Below are 19,519 nucleotides of genomic sequence, written 5' to 3' on the forward strand. Positions count from 1 at the left end.
TGAAGGAAGTTGGGGAGCTAGAGTAGGGAACACACACAAAGTCTCTGGGAGGCTGGATTGGAAAGGGGAGGAGAGGGAGGTGGTATCTTGAGGAAGACATTGGGTTGAGAGGAGATTTTGACTGTAGATGGGAGCCTTGTTTATTTATATGCTGAGGGAAGGAGCCAGTGGGGCACCAAGCAGGGGGTGGTGGGAGTGGTCTGCCCCAGGGGGGATGTATTTTATTACTGACATGGCTTAGAATTGCTGACACTTGTTGCTAACCAAGATCGGGCCATGTTTTCGTCAGTTTCATTGTTTTTTAGTACTCCGTACATCGTGCCCTTCCTGCCTGCACCCCAAATGGACCACTTTTACTGCTCCATTCCTCTGTTCTGTCACCGGGAGGAAGCAGTAGAGAAGGAGCAATGTAAGAAGTAGGAACCATATGAGTGATGGAAGATAGTCTGGGAGGAGGAGAAGGGGGCAGGACCCAGAGTGAAGGAGGAGGGGCTGGAGGCCTCCAACAGGAGGTGGCTCATCCTTTCCTCTAGGTCTAGAAGGAACGGGGAGAAGAAAGATGGGTGTGGAGGGAGGTTCGCCGGTTTGACGGCCGGACATTGAGGGACTTACCAACTGACAGCCTCTCTTCTCCTTGTGATGTGGGAAGAAGGCATCTGCACCAGTGGACAGTAGGATCCTGGTCTGTTTCATTCACTCTGTCTCTAGATCCTAGCTCCAGAGCACCTGACTCACAGTAGATGCTAAAAAAAAATCATCCAATGAATGGATCAGGGTCTGGAGGAGGGGGTTTGGATACACATTCTGGGCAATCTCACACACACACACACACACACACACACACACACACACACACACACACACACTCAGGAACCCAGTCCCCCTTCTGACTTAAGCTGAGACCAGACAAAAAGCCACTCGTAATGGTATCAGCTCTGCCTTGGGGAATGGGGAGCTGGGGAGGGTGCCAGGGAGAGGTTCATAAGCGAGGTGGGTTTTTTTTTTTTCCTGTTTCTTCTCTTTCTTATTTATTTTTTCATTTATTTTTATTTTTTAAGGGAGTTATTATTTTGAACTGGGGTCTGGAGAAACATAGGAGTTTGCCAAGGGAAAAGGGCTGTGAGACATTACAGGACAAGAGCCAGAGGTGTGAAACGAAGAGTTCAGTGTGGCAAGGGTGGGGTGGTTGGCACTGGGGAGGTGCTGGCGGGTTTTAAGAAGGGAAGTGAAATGCTCAGGTTTGTGTTCAGAAAGTGAAGGCCTTCCAGTGCCTTCTACAGCTGAGTACAGAGCCTTCTCTAAAGGTAGACCGATGTGGAGGGGATAGAACCAAGATGTTCTCTCTCCCTTTTGTTTCTCTCTTTTATTTACCCTCTCCCGGTCACTAGGGTTTTGGGGGGTGGGGGAGATCAGGGTGTACAACCTGAGTCTTCCAATCTCTGTGGGAGTGCCCTGGAGCAGGGGGACCCAAGCAAATATTCTCTAAGGCTCCCCAGGGCACACAGAGACCCTGTGGTGGGGTGGCAGGAGAGGGGGGTTACAGACAGGGAGGCTTATATGGACTCAATATAAGGAAGCCCTTTCTCAGCAGAGGCATCCTCAGAAGAAGGTGGGCTCCCCATTTCTGAGCAGAGACTGTGGCTACTTCTAGGAAAGGTGCCGGAGGACCGGGCCAGCGGGAGTTAAACTAGGTGATCTCTGACATTTGCCTCTGACTTTGATGAAGACAGGGAGGGGCCCGCAGTTAAGAGCCTCTCATGAGTCTGAGCCTCCACACAAACCTCCTCTAAACAGAGTCTGTCAAAGAGATAACCACCTCGGTCTCCGTTGGGACACACATCTCTGGGACAGTGGATGTCCCAAACATGCAGAGAAAGGGAGCCTCTGGTACTTTTCCCTACTGCTGGGAGATCCTGCTGACAGATCTCCACTCTGACTTCACAACAGAGGTGGGCAGGCCAAGGTTATCATCCCCACTTGACTGATGGTTTCTTGAGGCCAGAGAGGCATAGAAAGGGGCAGAGCTAACACTGGAACCCAGGCCATCCGAGTCCCAGCGGGGGTTGCCGTTGGTCACCAGCCCACCATGTTAGTGAGTGCCATGCTCTGCTCTGAAGACAGATTATTTCCAAAGCTTCTGAAGCTTCACAGGCCCTGCCCAAAGCTGTGTTGCCCAGGACTCAGCAAGGTGGAACCTCCAAAGCCTAAGCCTTCCAGATAACGAGAAACCCGCAGCTTACTCCCCTCTTCTCCCAGACAGGCTGAAAATCCTTCCTGAGGGCTAGTCTGCATCCCCTCTGTTGTACTGTGTGTGTCTTCTTGGGGTTGGAGAGCAGCCAGCCTTCCAGAACCAGCTAAACTAGCAAGAAGGCCTGGTGGGTGCAGGGAGGGAGGTGAGAACCACCCAGAAGCTGAGAGGAGGGCCAGGAGCCACTGCCTCCCTGCCACCTGGCCCAGCTGGTGAGACATTTTTTCGAGTGGGCGTTCAGCCATTTCCACTTCAGGCCTGTGACAGAGGAACAGTAATTACTACCACTGTTGTGTACGTGTTGTCTGTGCCGGGCTAAGCGGCTTACGCTTCACCTCAGTTAATCCTCCAACAACCTTTTTGAGGTGGGTATTCTACCCGAGGCTCAGAGAGGTCAACCAATTTGCCCAAGGCCAACAGCAAGTAAGTGGTAAACAACCCAGGCGCAAACCCAGGTTGTTCGGATATAAAGAGCCTGTGCTCTTAACAACCTGCATTCTGGGTGAGCCCGGAGAAGTGACAGAAGCAAAGTAACTGGGGAGGGTGTCCAGACCAAAAGTAGAGAAACTTCACCTTCCTTCAGTCTACTCTCACCCTCCGCCCCCAGCCCCCACACCTGGCTGACTCCACTTTCAAACTGGAACCAAGTGCATCAGTTGAGGATTTGTGATGCCAGGAACCCCCGATGGTAGTGGTGGGAGGATGGGCTCTGACGACAACAGTGAGTGTGTGTGTCACTGTAAGTGTGTGGGTGTCTGTCCTTGGGTAGCTGTGAAATACCCCTTGGAGGCACCGCTCTTCTGGGCTCACATCAAGACTGGAGAGTTTGGCTTATTTTCTTCCAGTGGGCATTAATTAGGGCAGCATGGTGCGGGCTCTGAAAGCTGTCTGCTGGGGCTGGAATCCCACCATTTACTAGCTGTGGGTCATTGGGCGAGTTACTGAACCTCTCTGAGCCTTAGTTCCCTCATTTAAGAAGATGACGATAAAGGACGCACCTCACAGACTGTTGGGAGGATTAAACGAATTACTAAAGGTAAAACGCTAGTGTTCTGCACACATTAAGCGCTCGCTGAGGGTTAGGTAGCCCTGGGTTACGTCGGGAGCTGCCATCCCACGCGGCTGTTATTGGACTAGCTGAGACTCCCTTCCGGGCACAGTTCCCGGACTTAAAGTCACCCTAATGGGGCAGGCAGGAAGGTGGGGGGGGGGGGGGGGGGAGAGACACGCTGTGGAGGAGACCCCTCCTCACGTGGCTCCGCCCCGCAGCCTGTCCCCCAGGGTTTTACAAGTTGTCCTCGCGTCGGCCGCTCTGCTCCCCGTGCCCAGAGCACAGCCGGGCCCTGGAAAACGCCTCCACGTTCTGCGTGTGCCAGGACAGCTACGCGCGCTCGCCCACCGACCCGCCGTCGGCCTCCTGCACCCGTGAGTGCCCCTCCGGAAGGCGTTCGCAGAGGGGGAGGGGGGAGTCAATAAAGGCGTGGGGGAGGGGTTGCTGAGGGCAGGGGGCTCCGCACTGGTGAGCGTGGGAAGGGCGTGGGGGCCACGACCCGGATGGCGGGGTGGAGGGAGGGGAGCCGGGGGTGGGGATGGGGCCCGGGCCTTGGGTGGGAAAAACCAGGGCAAGAGTCCAGAGGACGGAGGGATGAGGCCGGCTTCTCGTGGAGTGGACCCCCCCCCCCCCCACGCCCTCACCTCACCCTGCGCCCCCGCCAGAGGGGGGCTCCCGCCCCTCACACTCAGCTCTGCGCCCCGCAACCCCATCCTCCTCCGCTCACTAACCTCCTCCCACCTCCCTGGCCCTCCCTCCACTCACTGGCCTCCACGCCCCCTTCCGTCTCTCCCCCATCAATGGCCTCACTTACCCCCCCAGTCCCTCCCCCCCACGCCCCTTCTGCCCCCCCCCCCCACTAACCCCCCCCCCCCCCCCCCCGCCCCGGCTCGCCCCACCCCCCAGGGCCGCCGTCGGCGCCGCGGGACCTGCAGTACAGCCTGAGCCGCTCGCCGCTGGCGCTGAGGCTGCGCTGGCTGCCGCCCGCCGACTCGGGCGGCCGCTCGGACGTCACGTACTCGCTGCTGTGCCTGCGCTGCGGCCGCGAGGGCCCGGCGGGCGCGTGCGAGCCGTGCGGGCCGCGCGTGGCCTTCGTGCCCCGCCAGGCCGGGCTGCGGGAGCGCGCCGCCACGCTGCTCCACCTGCGGCCCGGGGCGCGCTACACCGTGCGCGTGGCGGCGCTCAACGGCGTGTCGGGCCCGGCTGCCGCCGCGGGAGCCACCTACGCGCAGGTCACCGTGTCCACGGGGCCCGGGGGTAAGGCCGCCCGCGCCTCTCTCCGCTTAGAGCGGGCTCCCCGCGTCTCCCCCGGAGGCGTGGCCCCCACCGACGTCCCTGACGGCGGGGACCCCCAGCAGACGGCCAGCCCTGCCCGAGGGCCCCGGGGGAGGGACTGAGGACGCGGGTGACGCGGTGCCGCCGGGCCAGAGCGGTTGCGGGCGTTTCCGGGAGTCCGCGGGAGGCAGTGGGCGCCCCTGCTCCCGACCTCGCAGAGAGCCTGGCACCGCACCCAGCTCGCGGCTGCCCTGCCTCTCATCTCCCGCGGGAAAGAGCGGAGAGCCCCGCCACCTTTTGCTGTCCCTTTTTAAAAATTTCAGCAGGAAGGGCAGAGTCGTCTCTCCTCCTTTACTGTCTCAAAAAGAGGGGTTCTGTCGTGTTGTCCGCCCCCCCCCCCCCAGCCCCCAGCCTCCATCCCTGCAGCATCGGTCACCCTCTTTCCTGGTCCCGGAGAAGAGCAAGGAAGCACTTAGGGTCAGACCGTAGGGACGATAGAAGTCACTAGTCAACACGGAGCGGTCACATTTCTGAGTCTGGGCCAGAGAGGAGTAAATGATGACCTACACTCCTTTTAGGCTACACCATCCCCACTCTCGAAAATTACTTTTACTCGTCTTTCACCCAGCTGGGGTGCACCTTCGCGTAATCCTTCAAGTACCCTTTGCAAGAAAGTGAGTGTGGTTTCTGAGCCTTTTCATACCTGAGATGTGATTGCTTTGTGACTCGACTTCCCCGTCTTCTGGCAGTTGTATTGCAGGGAAGTCTGAGGCCAGGGTGATTTTTATATTGAACTCTTTTCATTGAGTTTGGCTGGTACATAGTAAAACTTGTGATCTGCACACATTTTTTTTGGTATTCCTGGAGAAAACTTTTTTTCAGTTATTGCTTTGACTAGAATTTCTGATAGCTTCCAATATCTCTCTTAAGAATCTCTCTAAGCCTTAGGTTGTACATCCATTTTCTGATTCTCAAATCTTGTCACTCGCTTTATCATTTTTAGCTCTTAATCCATTTTCTCTGCCTTTTGGGAGAGATTTCCAATTTGTCTGGTTTTTTGGAATAACAGTTTTGCTCTGTTTTTTACTATCTCGATTATGACTTAACATTTGCTATTGCATTTACATGTAAAAAAATCAATATTGAGAAAGAAAAAAGCACCCATAATCCTATTACCCAGAGATATACAACTATTAATATCTTGGAGTGTATCCTTCCACAATTTTTTCTTATCTCTCTATCCATATCTAGAACTATCTACTATAAAATCCCTTTTGTATAATATATGTGATATGAGATTTTTATCTGGTATTTCATATTAACATCCTATTTTGATATAGATGGATTTAAAAATCGTGTTGAGATACTGTTTCCTTTTATTAATAAAAATACTAAGCTTCCGCTGATTGAATGCTGCTCTGTGTTTGGTGCTGGATCTTGCAATATGATTTTCTACATTCATTCGTTTAAATGGAATGGTAATCATCTTTCAGTTTTTAAAATATTTAAGTAGTCTCTACACCCAATGTGGGGCTCGAACTCACAACCCCAAGGTCAAGAGTCACTGGCTCTTCCGACTGAACCAGCCAGGCGCCCCTAATCATCTTTCAAATGAGGAAGCTGGGGCCTAAGAGGACAAGTGAATTGTCCAAAGTCACCCAGCTAGTAAGTAGACACCCATCTTTGAACTCAGGTCTGTCAACCACCAGAGCTCCCCATGCTTTTAGCTCCTTGGCCATAGAATGTTTTCACTTAAAAAAAAAAATTTTTTTAATGTTTATTTTTGAGAGAGAGGCCAAAACCGAGTGTGAGTGGGGGAGGGGCAGGGAGAGAGGGAGACACAGAATCTGAAGCAGGCACCAGGTTCCGAGCTGTCAGCGCAGAGCCTGATGTAGGGTCTGAACTCAGGAACCACAAAATCGTGACCTGAGCCGAAGTTGGACGCTTAACCCACTGAGCCACCTAGGTGCCCCAGAATGCTTTCATTTTTTATTGAACTTAAAAAAAAATCAGGAATGTTAATTTTATAAAATGCTTCTTCAGCATCTTTCAAGATGACCAAATGTTTTTTCTCCTTTGAGCTGTTGGCATGATGAATTCTATTCATGGATTTTTCAGTGTGAGCTCTTTTTTGCACTCCTAGATTATACCCTACTGTATGTGAGTGTATTATTCTTCTAATATTTTGCTGAATTAATTTGCTTATATTTTAATATTTTTCCATGTACATTTATAAGAGAGATTAGTGCTTTTTTTTATTGTGTTCTTTGTCAAGTTTTAGCATTTGTCAAGTTTTGCCGGCTTTGGAAAAGGCATCAGAAAAAACTCTTCTTTTTCTCTGCTCTGGAACAATTTAAATAGCATAATTCTCATTCTTTGAAGGCATGCAAAACTGCTTTTGGGGGCCTGCACTTTCTTTGGGGGAAATTTTAGTGATATTCCCAATCTTTTCCATACTTCTTGAATGAGTTTTGTTAATTTGTGTTTTCGTAGCAAATATTTTGATATTTTTCTAATTCAGTAGCCTAGAGACATATGTTTTAAAACTTTCCTCAGTATCTGTGTAACTGTGCTTTTTCTTTCTTCATGTTATGTGCTTGTGGTTTCTTTTTAATTAATTATCCTTGCTGGAAGTTTATTTTACTGGTTATGACAATCAGTTCTTGAATTAATCAATTCCAGTGTTCTGTACTTTTGTCATTTATTTTATGATTTTATCTTTATTAATACCATCCTCTTGCTTTCCTGAAGCCTTTTTTTTAGATGAGTTCAGTGCTTAGTTTTATTTTAATATTTTAAGCCTATGAATTTTCCTCTGAGTATAACTTTGGTCACATCCAGTATGTTTTTATACATCATACATCTCATTAGTATTGTCACTTTTTTTGGAGATACTTAACATGCCCTAAAATTTCACATACCTTTTGAAGTATACAATTCAGTGCTTTTTCATATATTCACATGGTTGTGCAGCCCACATTTTCATCACCCCCAAAAGAAACCCATTAATAGTTACTCTCTCCATTCCTCCTACCCTCTCTAGCACCCTGTAACCACTAATCTATTTTCTGTCTCTATAGATTTGATTATTCTGGGCATTTCAGATACATGGAATTATACAACATGTGAATTTTTGTGTCTGCCTTTTTTGTCTGTTTAGCGTAATGTTTTCAAGGTTTGTCCATGTATCGGTATATTATTCCTTTATATGGCTGAGTAATATTCCATTGTATACCACAATTTTGTTTATCCCTGCATCAGTTTATGGACTTGGGGCTGTGTCTGCTTTTTGGCTATCATGACTAATGCTGCTATGCATATCCATGTACATGTTTTTGTAGAAACATGTTTTCACTTTTTTTGAGTGTATGTGTAGGAGTGAAATCGCTAGGTCATATGATGTTATAGACTGAATTGCGTCTTCCCCAAATTCATAATGCTGAAGCCCTAACTCCCAATGTGACTGTGTTTGGAGATAGGGCCTTTAAAGAAGTAAGTAAGTTTAACGAGATGTTAAGGACGGGGCCCTGGTCCCATAGGACTGGTGTTCTTACAGAAGAGGAAGACACCAGAGCTGCTCTGTGCACACAAAAGAAAGGCCAGGAGAGGGCACAGCAAGAAACGGTGTCTGTAGGTCAGGAGGAGAAACCCTACCAGAGTACTATGGACACAAACCTGTAAGCATCTTGGGGCGCCTGGGTGGCTCAGTCAGTTAAGCGTCCAACTTCGGCTCAAGTTATGATCTCACAGTTTGTGGGTTTGAGCCCAGCATCGGGCTCTGTGCTGACAGCTCAGAGCCTGAAGCCTGTTTCAGATTATGTGTCTCCCTCTCTCTGCCCCTTCCCTGCTCACACTCTGTCTGTCTCTCTCTCTCTCAGAAGTAAATAAACATTAAAATTTTTTTAAAAAATTGTTAAAAACAAATCTGTAAGCATCTTGATCTGGGATTTCCAGCCTCTAGAACTGAGACGTACGGTTGGCTTTTTATCTTCTTCTGGAACTAATTAACTTTTTGTGGATCTGCCAAACTGTTTTCCAAAGCAGCAGCGCCATTTTACCTTCCCGCCAGCGGTGTGCAAGGGTTCCAGTCTCTCCACATCCTCACCAACACTTGTTACTGGTTTTGTTGATTACAACTACCCTAGTGGATGTGAAGCAGTATCTCCCTGTGGTTTGGATTTGCATTTCTTTAATGACTAGAGATGCTGAACATCTCTTCATATGCTGGGTTTTCTTTTTGCCATTGAGTTATGAGCTACTTAAAAAAATTATATATATATATATATATATATATATATATATATATATATATATATTCTGGGTATTAGACCTTTGTATTCATTTTCTAGGACTTTTGTAACAAAGTACTGAAAATTAGATGACTTAAAACAAATTTCTTGTCTCACACTTCTGGAAGGTACAAGTCAGAAATCAACGGGTCAGCAGGGCTATGCTCTCTCTGTTCCAGAAGAGGATCCTTCCTTGCTTCTAGCCTCCTGTTTGCTGGCAGTCCTTGGTCTTCCTTGGCTTGTAGATGCCTGTTCCAGGCACATGGCTCTTCTCCCGGTGTGTCTTCATATTGTCTCCCCTCTGTGAGTGTCTGTCTCTGTGTCCAAATTTCCATAAGGACATGGTTCATACTGGATTAGGGCCAACTTGAATGACCCCATTTTAACTTGAATCTCACTGCGAAGACCCTATTTCCAAAAGAAGTCACATTGTAGAGGTACTGGGGGCTAGGACCTCAACATATCTTTGTGGGGGGGGGGGACACAGCGCAACACATAACAACCCCCATCAAATATATGATTTACAAATATTTTCTCCTACTCTGTGGGTTGTCGGTGACTTTTTGGAAAAAAAAAATCAAGGTATAATTGACATATAACCTAATGTCTGTTTCTGGTACAACGTAATGAGTCATATATGTATGTATCGTGAAACGAGCACCACAGTAAGTCTGGTAAACTTCCATCACCACACGTGGTTACACATTTTTTTCTTGTGATGAGACATTTTGAGGCCTACTCTCATAGCAAATTTCAAATATACAGCATAGTATCAGTAACGATAGTCACCATGCTGTACATTACACTCCCAGGACTTCCTTATTTTATAACTGGAAGTTTGTGTCTTTTGACCCCCTTCCCCTGTTTTGCCCAGCTCCCCGTCATGCCTCCGGCAGACACCTTTCGCTTTGAGCCGTGCCTTTTGAAGCTCCAGGTTTTAAATTTTGATGAAGTCTTTGGTTGCCTGTGCCTGTGGTTTCATATCTAAGAGACCACTGCCTGGTTCAAGGTCATGGAGATTTAGACCTGTGTTTTCTTCTAGTATTGTAGTTTTGCCTAGATTTATTTTAGAGAACGTGTTTTCATTTCTGGATGATTTGCTTTTCTTCTGTTTCTGATTTTACTGCTCCATGCTTAGAGAAAGAGGTTTGCACAGCTTTTCGTTTTTTAAGTAGTTCTTGAGTTTTCTTTGTTGTCGAAGATATGGTAAACATTTTATTTTTTTATTTTTTTTTTATTTTTATTATTTTTATTATTTTTTTTTTAATTTTTTTTTCAACGTTTTTTATTTATTTTTGGGACAGAGAGAGACAGAGCATGAACGGGGGAGGGGCAGAGAGAGAGGGAGACACAGAATCAGAAACAGGCTCCAGGCTCCGAGCCATCAGCCCAGAGCCCGACGCGGGGCTCGAACTCACAGACCGTGAGATCGTGACCTGGCTGAAGTCAGACGCTTAACCAACTGCGCCACCCAGGCGCCCCTATGGTAAACATTTTAACTATTTCCTGGCTACCCTACAGCATTGTGTATTATTTTTGTTCCGTAGTTTTTCTCTCGCTTTTTCCATATATAAACGAAACACATTATTCAATTCTATTTCTTCTTATTGTCTGCTTGGTGTTTCCATTCTGCTTGTGATTTTGTTAAAATTCCTTGTATTTGCAGTGCATTTTCTTTTCTTTTTTTTTTTAATGTTTATTTATTTTTTGAGACAGAGAGAGACAGAGCATGAACGGGGGAGGGTCAGAGAGAGAGGGAGACACAGAATCCGAAACAGGCCCCAGGCTCTGAGCTGTCAGCACAGAGCCCGACGCAGGGCTCGAACTCACGGACCGTGAGATCCTGACCTGAGCCGAAGTCGCCCGCTTAACCGACCAACCCACCCAGGCGCCCCTTTTTTAAATGTTTATTTATTTTTGAAAGAGACAGACTGTGGGCAGGGTAGGGGCAGAGAGAGAGGGAGACACAGAATTGGAAGCAGGCTCCAGGCTCTGTGCTGTCAGTAAAGAGACCCACGGGGGGCTCGAACCTGTGAACGGTGAGATCATGACCTGAGCCGAAGTCAGATGCTTAACCCACTGAGCCACCCAGGTGCCCCTGCAGTGCATTTTCTTTTAAATATTTCAGTTTTCCTAATGCACACGTAGTTTCCCCACAGGCCTCCTCGCTTACCTCCTCTGCTTTTACCTCGCCTCATCTTTTTTCTTTTTCTTCTCTGCCTGTTGTTCCTTCATGGTCTTCTGCTCCCATTTTGTGGAGGCTGTGTTTTCTTTCATCTTCTCGAGGATGCCAGACAGTCGCCTTTCTTGTTTCTCTGTCACACTAAATCCCTCTTAAGAAGCTGCGCCTCCTGAATCTTCAGAAATAATATTACCATTCATTTATTCTGAAATGTTTTTCTCATATGCCTGATGTTTTTGGCATTTTCTCTTTCCTTGTTCTTGAACAAGGAGATGGCTAGTGTTTGCCAAAAAACCCCATGTGTGAATTGCCCTCTGGGTTGGTTTGTAAGGCTTTTCAGCTGCAAGTAACAGTAAATCTCAATCCAGCTGATGTTTCGCTGAAAATGATTTCTCAGCGTACCTAAGAGTGGACTCAGAGCATGGTTATTTCAGCAGCTCATCGGGGTCCTCAAGGACCCAGGTTCTTTGTGTCTTTCTACCGTGCCATGCCATCCTTGTCACATAGGCTGGCTCCCTCATGGTGGCAGGTTGGATGCAGTAGCTCCAGACATCACATCCTTACCATCCAGAGCAGAAGAAAGGGACTGTTTCTTTCATGTAGGTATCATTTTAAGAACAAGAAACCTTTTCCAGAGTCCGTCCTCCCCTTAGCTGCTTTCTCCTTACATCAGCCAGAACTGGATGATAAGCCCGACCGCAGTCACTGGCACAGGAAATGAGTCCACACAGCTGTCTTAGAACAATCAGAATTAACCTGAGTCACACAGGGGGAGACAGTAGACCCTGAATCAGAAGTTGGGCTCCACAGGCCAGGAAGGGGAGACATGGCTGTTGAATAGTTTTCCACTCATGTCTGCTCTGGTCTCGGTCCCCTGTGGGCACTGGCTGGATTTCATCACAGATCCACCTACAGCAGGAGAGAGCATTGGGCTCGGTTTTCAGCTCTGGTCTCAGGATTTGTTAGGCTTTCATCTAACATATCTCTGTTGGTCTGAAATGGAACCGTCTCCTACCTCTGTATGGCCGTCTAATGCTTTCAACAAATGTAGCTCCAAAACACGACATTCCTGGCCTCTTCCTGTCTCTGCTGTCCATCTGTATCTGCAAGGGTCTGTGCCATCCTGGGACGTTTTCTCTCTCCTCTCCCCTTGAACCCACATCTCTTCTGACAGCTGTCATCTCCCAGTGGATTTAGGCCGAGAGGCACTCCTGGGGGATACGGAAGGACACTTTTCCTCCAAAGCAACTATGCAGGAGAGTGATGGCTGTGCATTGTCCTGTTGACAAAGACCTTGCCTTTTTGTAAGGGTCAGACAGTGGGAGGAGGGATTAAAAAATCTTTCAGGTTATTTTTAGGATGGGAGACCGTGTCACTCTGTGGGCAGCATAGCCTGGGGCTTCACGACAATTGCACTTTTCAGTCCAGTTCCACCGGCTTTCTCATAGGTGGAGTGGCATATCTCCCCCATTCTGGCATTCAGCTGTCTAGACTAGCTTACGTTGATGTTCTGAGTTTTCAACTCTTTCTGTACCTTTCTGTTTTCATCAGAATTGGGAAGAGACTGCAGGTGGGGGCTGCTAGGTGGTTACCATTTAAAACTGGAAGCCATGTTCATGCACTTTTCAAAGAGTGAGCTGCATGGGCCCTGTCCCATAGCCACCTGGTATCTACTTCCCCTCAATCCCCCAAAGTCACCAGGAGCCTCCACATTGTTAAAGCCAGAGGGCGCTTTGAATCCTAGTCTTACCCTGTCCTTTCTCAGCGTATGATACTGCCAACCGCTGGCTCTTCTAGTTAGTAAACTTGCATGGAACGCTTGCTCCGTGTCAGATATTGTGCTAAACTCTTCATATACATTACTTTATAAAATTCTTACAGCGAGCCTAATGAGGTCAGAATTGTTTCCATTCTACACATGAGGCAACTGAGTCTCTTGCTCATGGACTGGAAGCTAATAACCAGAAGACTCAGGAGGGAACCTTCTCAAATGTTCTCTTCCCTGGGCTTCTGTGATCTCATTTGCTCCTGGCTTTCCTGCTCTCTCTCTGGCTCCTCGTGTTCAAGCTCCTCTTCCTTAACCTGCCTCTTAAATTAAATGTATGTTTCCTAAAAGCTTTTCTTTCTCTCTTTCTGTGCCTCCTCCTGGGAAGCTTCATCCAGTCCCCTTCTGATGGCTCTTGGGTTCCCATCTCATTTCCAGATACCTTTTGTGAGTCCTGAAACCACCTATATAGCTGCCTTTCCAGCATCTTCTCTCGGAAGTGTGTGTGTGTGTCGTGAGAACACTTAAGATGTCTCTTAGCAATTTCCACGTATACAATACAATATTGTTATTTTTAAAGATTTTTTTAAAAATGTTTTTATTTATTTTTGAGACAGAGAGAGACAGAGCATGAGCAGGGGAGGGACAGAGAGAGAGGGAGACACAGAATCTGAAGCAGGCCCCAGCCTCTGAGCTGTCAGCACAGAGCCCGACGTGGGGCTTGAACAACGAACTGTGAGATCATGACCTGAGCTGAAGTCGGATGCTTAACCGACTAAGCCACCCAGGCGCCCCTAAGATTTATTTTTTAATTTTTATTATTTAGTTATTTTAAGAGAGAGAGCGTGAGCGGAGAAGGGACAGAGAGAGAGGAAGAGAGAGAATCCCAAGCAGGCTCTGCACTGTCAGTACAGAGCCCGATGTGGGGCTCGAACCCACAAACTGTGAAATCATGACCTGAGCCGAGATCAGGAGTCAGAAGCTTAATGGACTGAGCCACCCAGGTGCCCCCATAATACAGTACTGTTGACTATAGTCACCATGCTGTACATTAGATCTCTAGAACTTATTCGTCTTCTCACTGAAAGTTTGTACCCTTTGACCAACATCTCCCATTTCCCCAGCTCCTAGCCCTTGGCAACCACCAATCTACTCTGTTTCTATGAACGTAGGTTTTTTAGATTCCACATATAAGTGAGATCATGCAGTATTTGTCTTTGTCTTTCTTCTTTCACGTAACATAATGCCCTCAAGGTTCACCCATGTTTTTGCTGATGGCACAATTTCTTTTTTTATGGGCTGAATAACATCCCTTTATATATATCATTTTCTTTTCTTTATTCATTCATCCATCAACAGACACTTAAGTTATTTCCATATCTTGGCTATTGTGAATAATGTTGCAATGAACATGAGAATGCAGATGTCTCTTCGAGATAGTGATTTAATTTTCTTGGGATGTATACTCAGCAGTGGGATTGTTGGATCATAGGGTAGTTCTATTCTTAATTTTTTGGAAAACCTCCATGCTGTTTTCCATAATGGCTGCACCAATTTATATTCCCACCAACAATGCACAGGATTCCAGTTTCTCCACATCCGACACTTGCTATTTTCTGTTTTGTTTTGTTTTTGACAGTAGCCATCCTCACAGATCTGAGATGATATCTCATTGTGGTTTTGACTTGTGTTTTCCTGATGATTAGTGATTTTAGACATCTCTTCATGTGCTTATCGGTGATTGGTCTGTCTTCGGAGAAATGTCTGTCCAAATTCCCTCCCCATTTTAAATTGGGTTATTTGTAGGTTTGTTGTTGTTGAATTGCAGGAGTTCTTTATATATTCTGGATATGAACGCCTTATCAGATATATGATTAACAAATATTTTTTTTCCATTTTATAGGTTGCCTTTCATTTTGGTGATTGTTCCTTTTACTGTGCAGATGTTTTTAAGTTTGGTGGGATCCCATTTGTCTATTTTTGCTTTCATTTCCTGTGCTTTTGGTGTCACGTCTGAGAAATCATTGGCAAATCTAATGGCATGAAGCTTCCCTGTATGTTTCCTCCTGGGAGTTTATGGTTTCAGGTCTTACATTTAGGTCTGTAATTAATTTCATGTTAAATTTTGTATGTGGTATCAGGTAAGGATCCAACCTCATTCTTTCGTTCGCATGTGGACAATTAGTTTTCCCAGCACTGTTGGGTGCAAAGACTGTCCCTTCCCCATTGGGTGGGCTTGGAACCCCTATCGAAAATCATTTCATCATATCTGTGAGGGTTTATTTCTGGGCTCTCTATTCTTTTCAGTTGGCCCACATTTCTGTCTTTTTACCAGTACCAAACTGTTTGGATTATGGTGGCTTTGCAGTGTTTTGAAGTCAGAGTGTGAGGCCTCCAGCCTTGTTTTTCTTAAGATCATGTTGCTATTCATGGTCCTTTGATTTTCCATATGAATTTTAGGATTTCTTTTCTATTTCTGCAAAAAACAATTTTATTGCAAATTGAATTGGATTTGTAAGTTGCTTTGGGTAGCCTGGACATTTTAACAATATTAAGTTTTCCACTCCATAAACACGATGTCTTTCCACTTATTTGTATCTTCTTTAATTTCTTTCAGCAATGTTTTCTCATTTTCGGTGTACAAGTCTTTCACTCCTTTGGTTAACTTTATTCCTAAATATTTTATTCTTTTTTGCTGCAATTGTAAATGGGATTGTTTTCTTAATTTCCTGTTCAGATTGTTCGTGGTTAATATGTAGAAATGGGACTGATTTTGCATGTTGATGGTGTATCCTGCAACTTTGCTGTATTCTTTTAGTAATTTTAACAGGGTCTTGTGGAAGTTTTAGGATTTTCTACATAGAGGGTTATGTCACCTGTGGACTGAAATAATTTTACTTCTTTCTTTCCAATCTGAATGCCTTTTCTTTCTTTCTCTTGCCTCAGCTCTCTGGTTAAGTTAGGACTTCAGTACTATGTTAATTAGAAGTGTTAAGAGTGGACATCCTTGCCTTGATCCTGATCTTCAAGGAAAAACTTTCAGTTTTCCACCGTTGAGTATGTTCGCTGGGGCTTTCTCACATATGGTCTTCATTATATTGAGGTAGTTTCCTGCGATTCCTAGTGTTGCGGAGCGGATTAACTCTTAACCAAGACCGTTAGAAGAGTTAAGTAGGTGGTCTTCCTGCTCCTATGCTTTTTAATGCCTCCAAACCACAGAAAGTGTAGAAAGAACCTGGGGTGTTAGAACCAGCCACCACTAGTGCAGCTGGAATGCAGGGGGTGAGCAAGAAGCAGGTGGCTTGGCGCTTCGCTCGCAGAGACAGGGAAGGTGAGACCTGTGAGGTGAGAGCAGGCTCCCCTCTGGTCCTAAGACAACTCAGGCCCCGCCCCTCAGGAGCTTCTGGCCCAGCCCCGCCCGCCTGGCCCCACCCCCACCCTGCATGCCCCGCCCTTCCAGCCCCCCCCCCCCCCCCCCCCGCCCTGCCCCACAGTGGGTTCCCATCGAGAACCGAGTGTTCCTTACTTTCAGCGCCCTGGGAGGAGGATGAGATCCGGAGGGACCGAGTGGAGCCCCAGAGTGTGTCCCTGTCGTGGCGGGAGCCTATCCCTGCCGGAGCTCCCGGGACTAACGGCACGGAGTACGAGATCCGATACTACGAGAAGGTGAGGTGAGGTCTGGGCGGGACCTGAGGCTGCATTCCGGGCTGTGGTCCTTTTCTTCACAACCTTCTCGAGGCAAAAGCCCTTCTTACTTTCCTTGTGAACACATCCACCGGCCTCCTAAGTGGCTTTTGGCAGGCCTGAGTTTCTTCCTATCCCCCCCCTCGACTCCGTGCATGGACCCCACTGCTCGTCGGCTGTCCCCTTCCCTGCCCCTCACTGGTCATCAGCTCCATTGTCACCACTTTTACCTAGTGTTTGCAGTTCACTAAGAGCTTTCTCTAGGGACTCATTCCCATCTTGTGTGGCCGGACCGTATGCAATTTGCAGCCCTCTTTAAGAAAAAGAAGGCTGAAGTACCATACTCTTTCAAAATTTACAAATTGACCTACATTGGTAGGTCAGGTGGTCTGCTGGGGCTTGACCATGTGCTGGTCAGTGTTTAACGCCCCACTCTCCGGAACAATGAGTGTATGAGTTATCCTGACAATTTTACTATAGAAAAAATGTGTCATATGTCGTTTACAAGGAATAAGGAAAGATGCACAGCTTCTCCATATTGTAAACCCCACATAGCCAATTGACTCTTACAGGATGCTTTTGCTGATTTTTGCTAACTTCTTGTATCTGTTGTCAATCAATAGTCGCAGTTCAACCTCGATTTGCCAAGTGGAGATATATCCCGATCCACTGTCTCCTTCCTCCTTGAATGTATTGTCTTTAAATGTGATACGTAATCTGCTGTTAAACTGCTTCTCACCTTGGTGCAAATCTTATTCCTTCAAGCGAAACCTTGCTTTCATCTTCAGCACTTAATGTGTCAGAGCTTCACTCACTCCTGAGTGACTCAGGGGACTTCTTGGCTGAGTCAGATAGTAGTTTTTGAATACTAGAAGTCTGCCGAGAGCTGTGAGTTTGGGGTTGGGGGGGTTGGTGAACACAAAGGAGGTGGAACTCCTGAGTCACGGCTGGGCCATCGAGGGGATGGGGTGCCATGGACTGAAAAGGGGGAGCAGAATCGAGGTAAGAGGATGAGTTTGATTTGGCCCATGCAGTGTTCAGGGGGCCTCTGGGACATCCAGGTGGGCTTGCAGGTCTGCAGCTCAAGGGAGAGGCCTGGCGCTGGACAGAGAGTTGGGGCCCTTTCTGCACGGGGCTAGGAGCTGAATGAAGCCAGGGGCCAGAAGAGATGGCCTAGGAGGACAGGGAGGGTGAGAAGAGGGGACAGGGCAGGGCTCTGAGGAACCCTGACATTTGGGAGATGGCAGAGAAGGACACTGGGAAGGAGCTGGGCCGTGCAGTAGAGTCCAGAAGCTGAGCTGGCGGATGCTCCAGGCCCTTAGGGGGTGTGAATTTGCTGGGAACAAAAAGCCTTGAAAAGAGGGTCCTGTGCAAGAGGGGCTCTGTTTGAAAGGCTTCAAGGGTGTCACCTGGAACCCAGTGGCCACAAATCTGGGAGGCACAGTGCTCCTTATCTACACTCTGCTCTCTGGGTGCGGGTCCCGCGTCCTCTGCAGAGGGGGCTTTGCTCAGGGCATATCACAGCTGCCTGGGTTGACAGCCTTGCCTCTTTCTTCCACCCGGGCCCTAGCCTGCCTGGCTCAGAAGGGCCACAGCCCTTGCCTCACTGTCTTTTAGTGGCTCATTCAAATACCTGGAAGGGAGATTCTGATTGGCCCGGTTTGGGTCAGCGTCTGCCCCATTCCTGAATACCATGGTCAAAGAACTGGGCCACATGATATCGGGAGGCTGTGGCTGTGGCAGGGGCTGTAATAAGGTGGCAGGGGGTGGGGACAGAGACAAAATGATGACAGCATCTCCAGTAGACCCCATTCTCAGACATGTTGGGGGGCAGCATGATATAGAGATAAAGCATGGGACCTGAAGGAATCAAGAAGGTGTTGTTCTGCCCCTTCCTTGATGTGACTGTCACCTATAAAAGATGGAAATACTGTTGTGAGGACTTAGGTAGTCAAGCCTCTAAAGAGTCTGCATAGCAGCTGGCAGCAAGCTGACCCTCACTCCATGACAGCTGTTGCTGTCCCCACTGTCCAGTGGGGGCCTCAGGCAAGTCTGTCTACCCCTCTGCCCCCGATTCCTTATCTGTGAATTCATGCCTTGCAGGACATTGTGAAAACCAGATCACAAAGAGGAGGAAAATCTTTGTGAGCCAGCAAGGGCCGGGCAGGTGTCAGGGTTCAGTTTCTTCTTCTTTCCTCTGTGACATCAGGCCCTGCTCACCCTCTGGACTTCTAGGCCCTGATGTCCATCCCCAAGAAGGAGGATCTAGCATCTTCTCTAAAGTTTCTCTTACTGTTCTTCGCCACAAGTACCACTGAGCCCAGGTGGGAACTTGCGTGGAGAGAGGGGTTGGAGAAGCTGTGGAAGAAATGGATGGAGCCCTCCCCAGACTGTCGGAGTCAGCTTCTTCCGCCTGGTCCCTGCTCATCTGAGGGCTCTTCTCCCTTCTCCGCCTCCCCACTCCTTTCCCCTGTCATTCTCCAAGGAGCGTGGGTCTGGCCCTGGGTCCAGGCCTCACTTCTTGGTCCTTCCTCAGGGTCAGAGTGAGCAGACTTACTCCACAGTGAAGACAGGGGCACCCGCGGTCACCGTCACCAACCTGAAGCCGGCTACCCGCTACGTCTTTCAGATCCGGGCGGCTTCCCCGGGGCCCTCCTGGGAGACTCAGAGCTTCAATCCCTCCATTGAAGTGCAGACCCCAGGGGAGGGTAAGTGACATGTGTGTATGTGGAAAGGGCTCCGGGCAGAGAAAACTCAGGCATGGGGCTGGGGCAGGGGGACAGACTGGCGAGGGGGTGGTCCTCTGTGCAATTAAGGGAGCCCGCAGAACCACTCAGTTACAACCTAAATAGTTACTGAACTTGGAATCCACTGACTGGGGCCTATTCAGTGACATGAATAAGTTGGGGGTGGGGAGGCCTGTCCTGGGGGAGCCCATAGGGGAGGGGCTCACGAGCAACTCTAACCCATGTCTCCAGCTGGAGTCTCCCAGCCTCTCAAGACCTCTCACGTCTTGTAGAAACAT

The 19,519-nt window shown here is 48.1% G+C and overlaps 2 protein-coding genes across 5 annotated transcripts in view; one reads left to right on the forward strand and one right to left on the reverse strand.

Moving 5' to 3' along the window:
* The window catches only part of LOC131504993 (glycoprotein endo-alpha-1,2-mannosidase-like protein), an 85,486-nt gene that overhangs the window by 33,381 nt on the left and 32,586 nt on the right, over positions 1-19,519 (reverse strand). The gene's annotated exons all lie outside the window — the stretch shown is intronic.
* Positions 1-19,519, forward strand: part of EPHA10 (EPH receptor A10) — a 39,229-nt gene that overhangs the window by 6,092 nt on the left and 13,618 nt on the right. For 2 of the 4 annotated variants that reach the window (XM_058718001.1, XM_058717998.1), the window contains exons 4-7: positions 3,518-3,673; positions 4,206-4,556; positions 16,343-16,476; positions 19,031-19,202. In XM_058718001.1, coding sequence (XP_058573984.1) covers positions 3,518-3,673; positions 4,206-4,556; positions 16,343-16,476; positions 19,031-19,202 — 813 coding nt within the window. The remainder of the gene's footprint in view (positions 1-3,517; positions 3,674-4,205; positions 4,557-16,342; positions 16,477-19,030; positions 19,203-19,519) is intronic. The other 2 variants (XM_058717999.1, XM_058718000.1) reach the window with 2 other exon arrangements.

The sequence above is a fragment of the Neofelis nebulosa genome, chromosome 2, assembly GCF_028018385.1.
Source record: "Neofelis nebulosa isolate mNeoNeb1 chromosome 2, mNeoNeb1.pri, whole genome shotgun sequence".
NCBI lineage: Eukaryota > Metazoa > Chordata > Mammalia > Carnivora > Felidae > Neofelis > Neofelis nebulosa.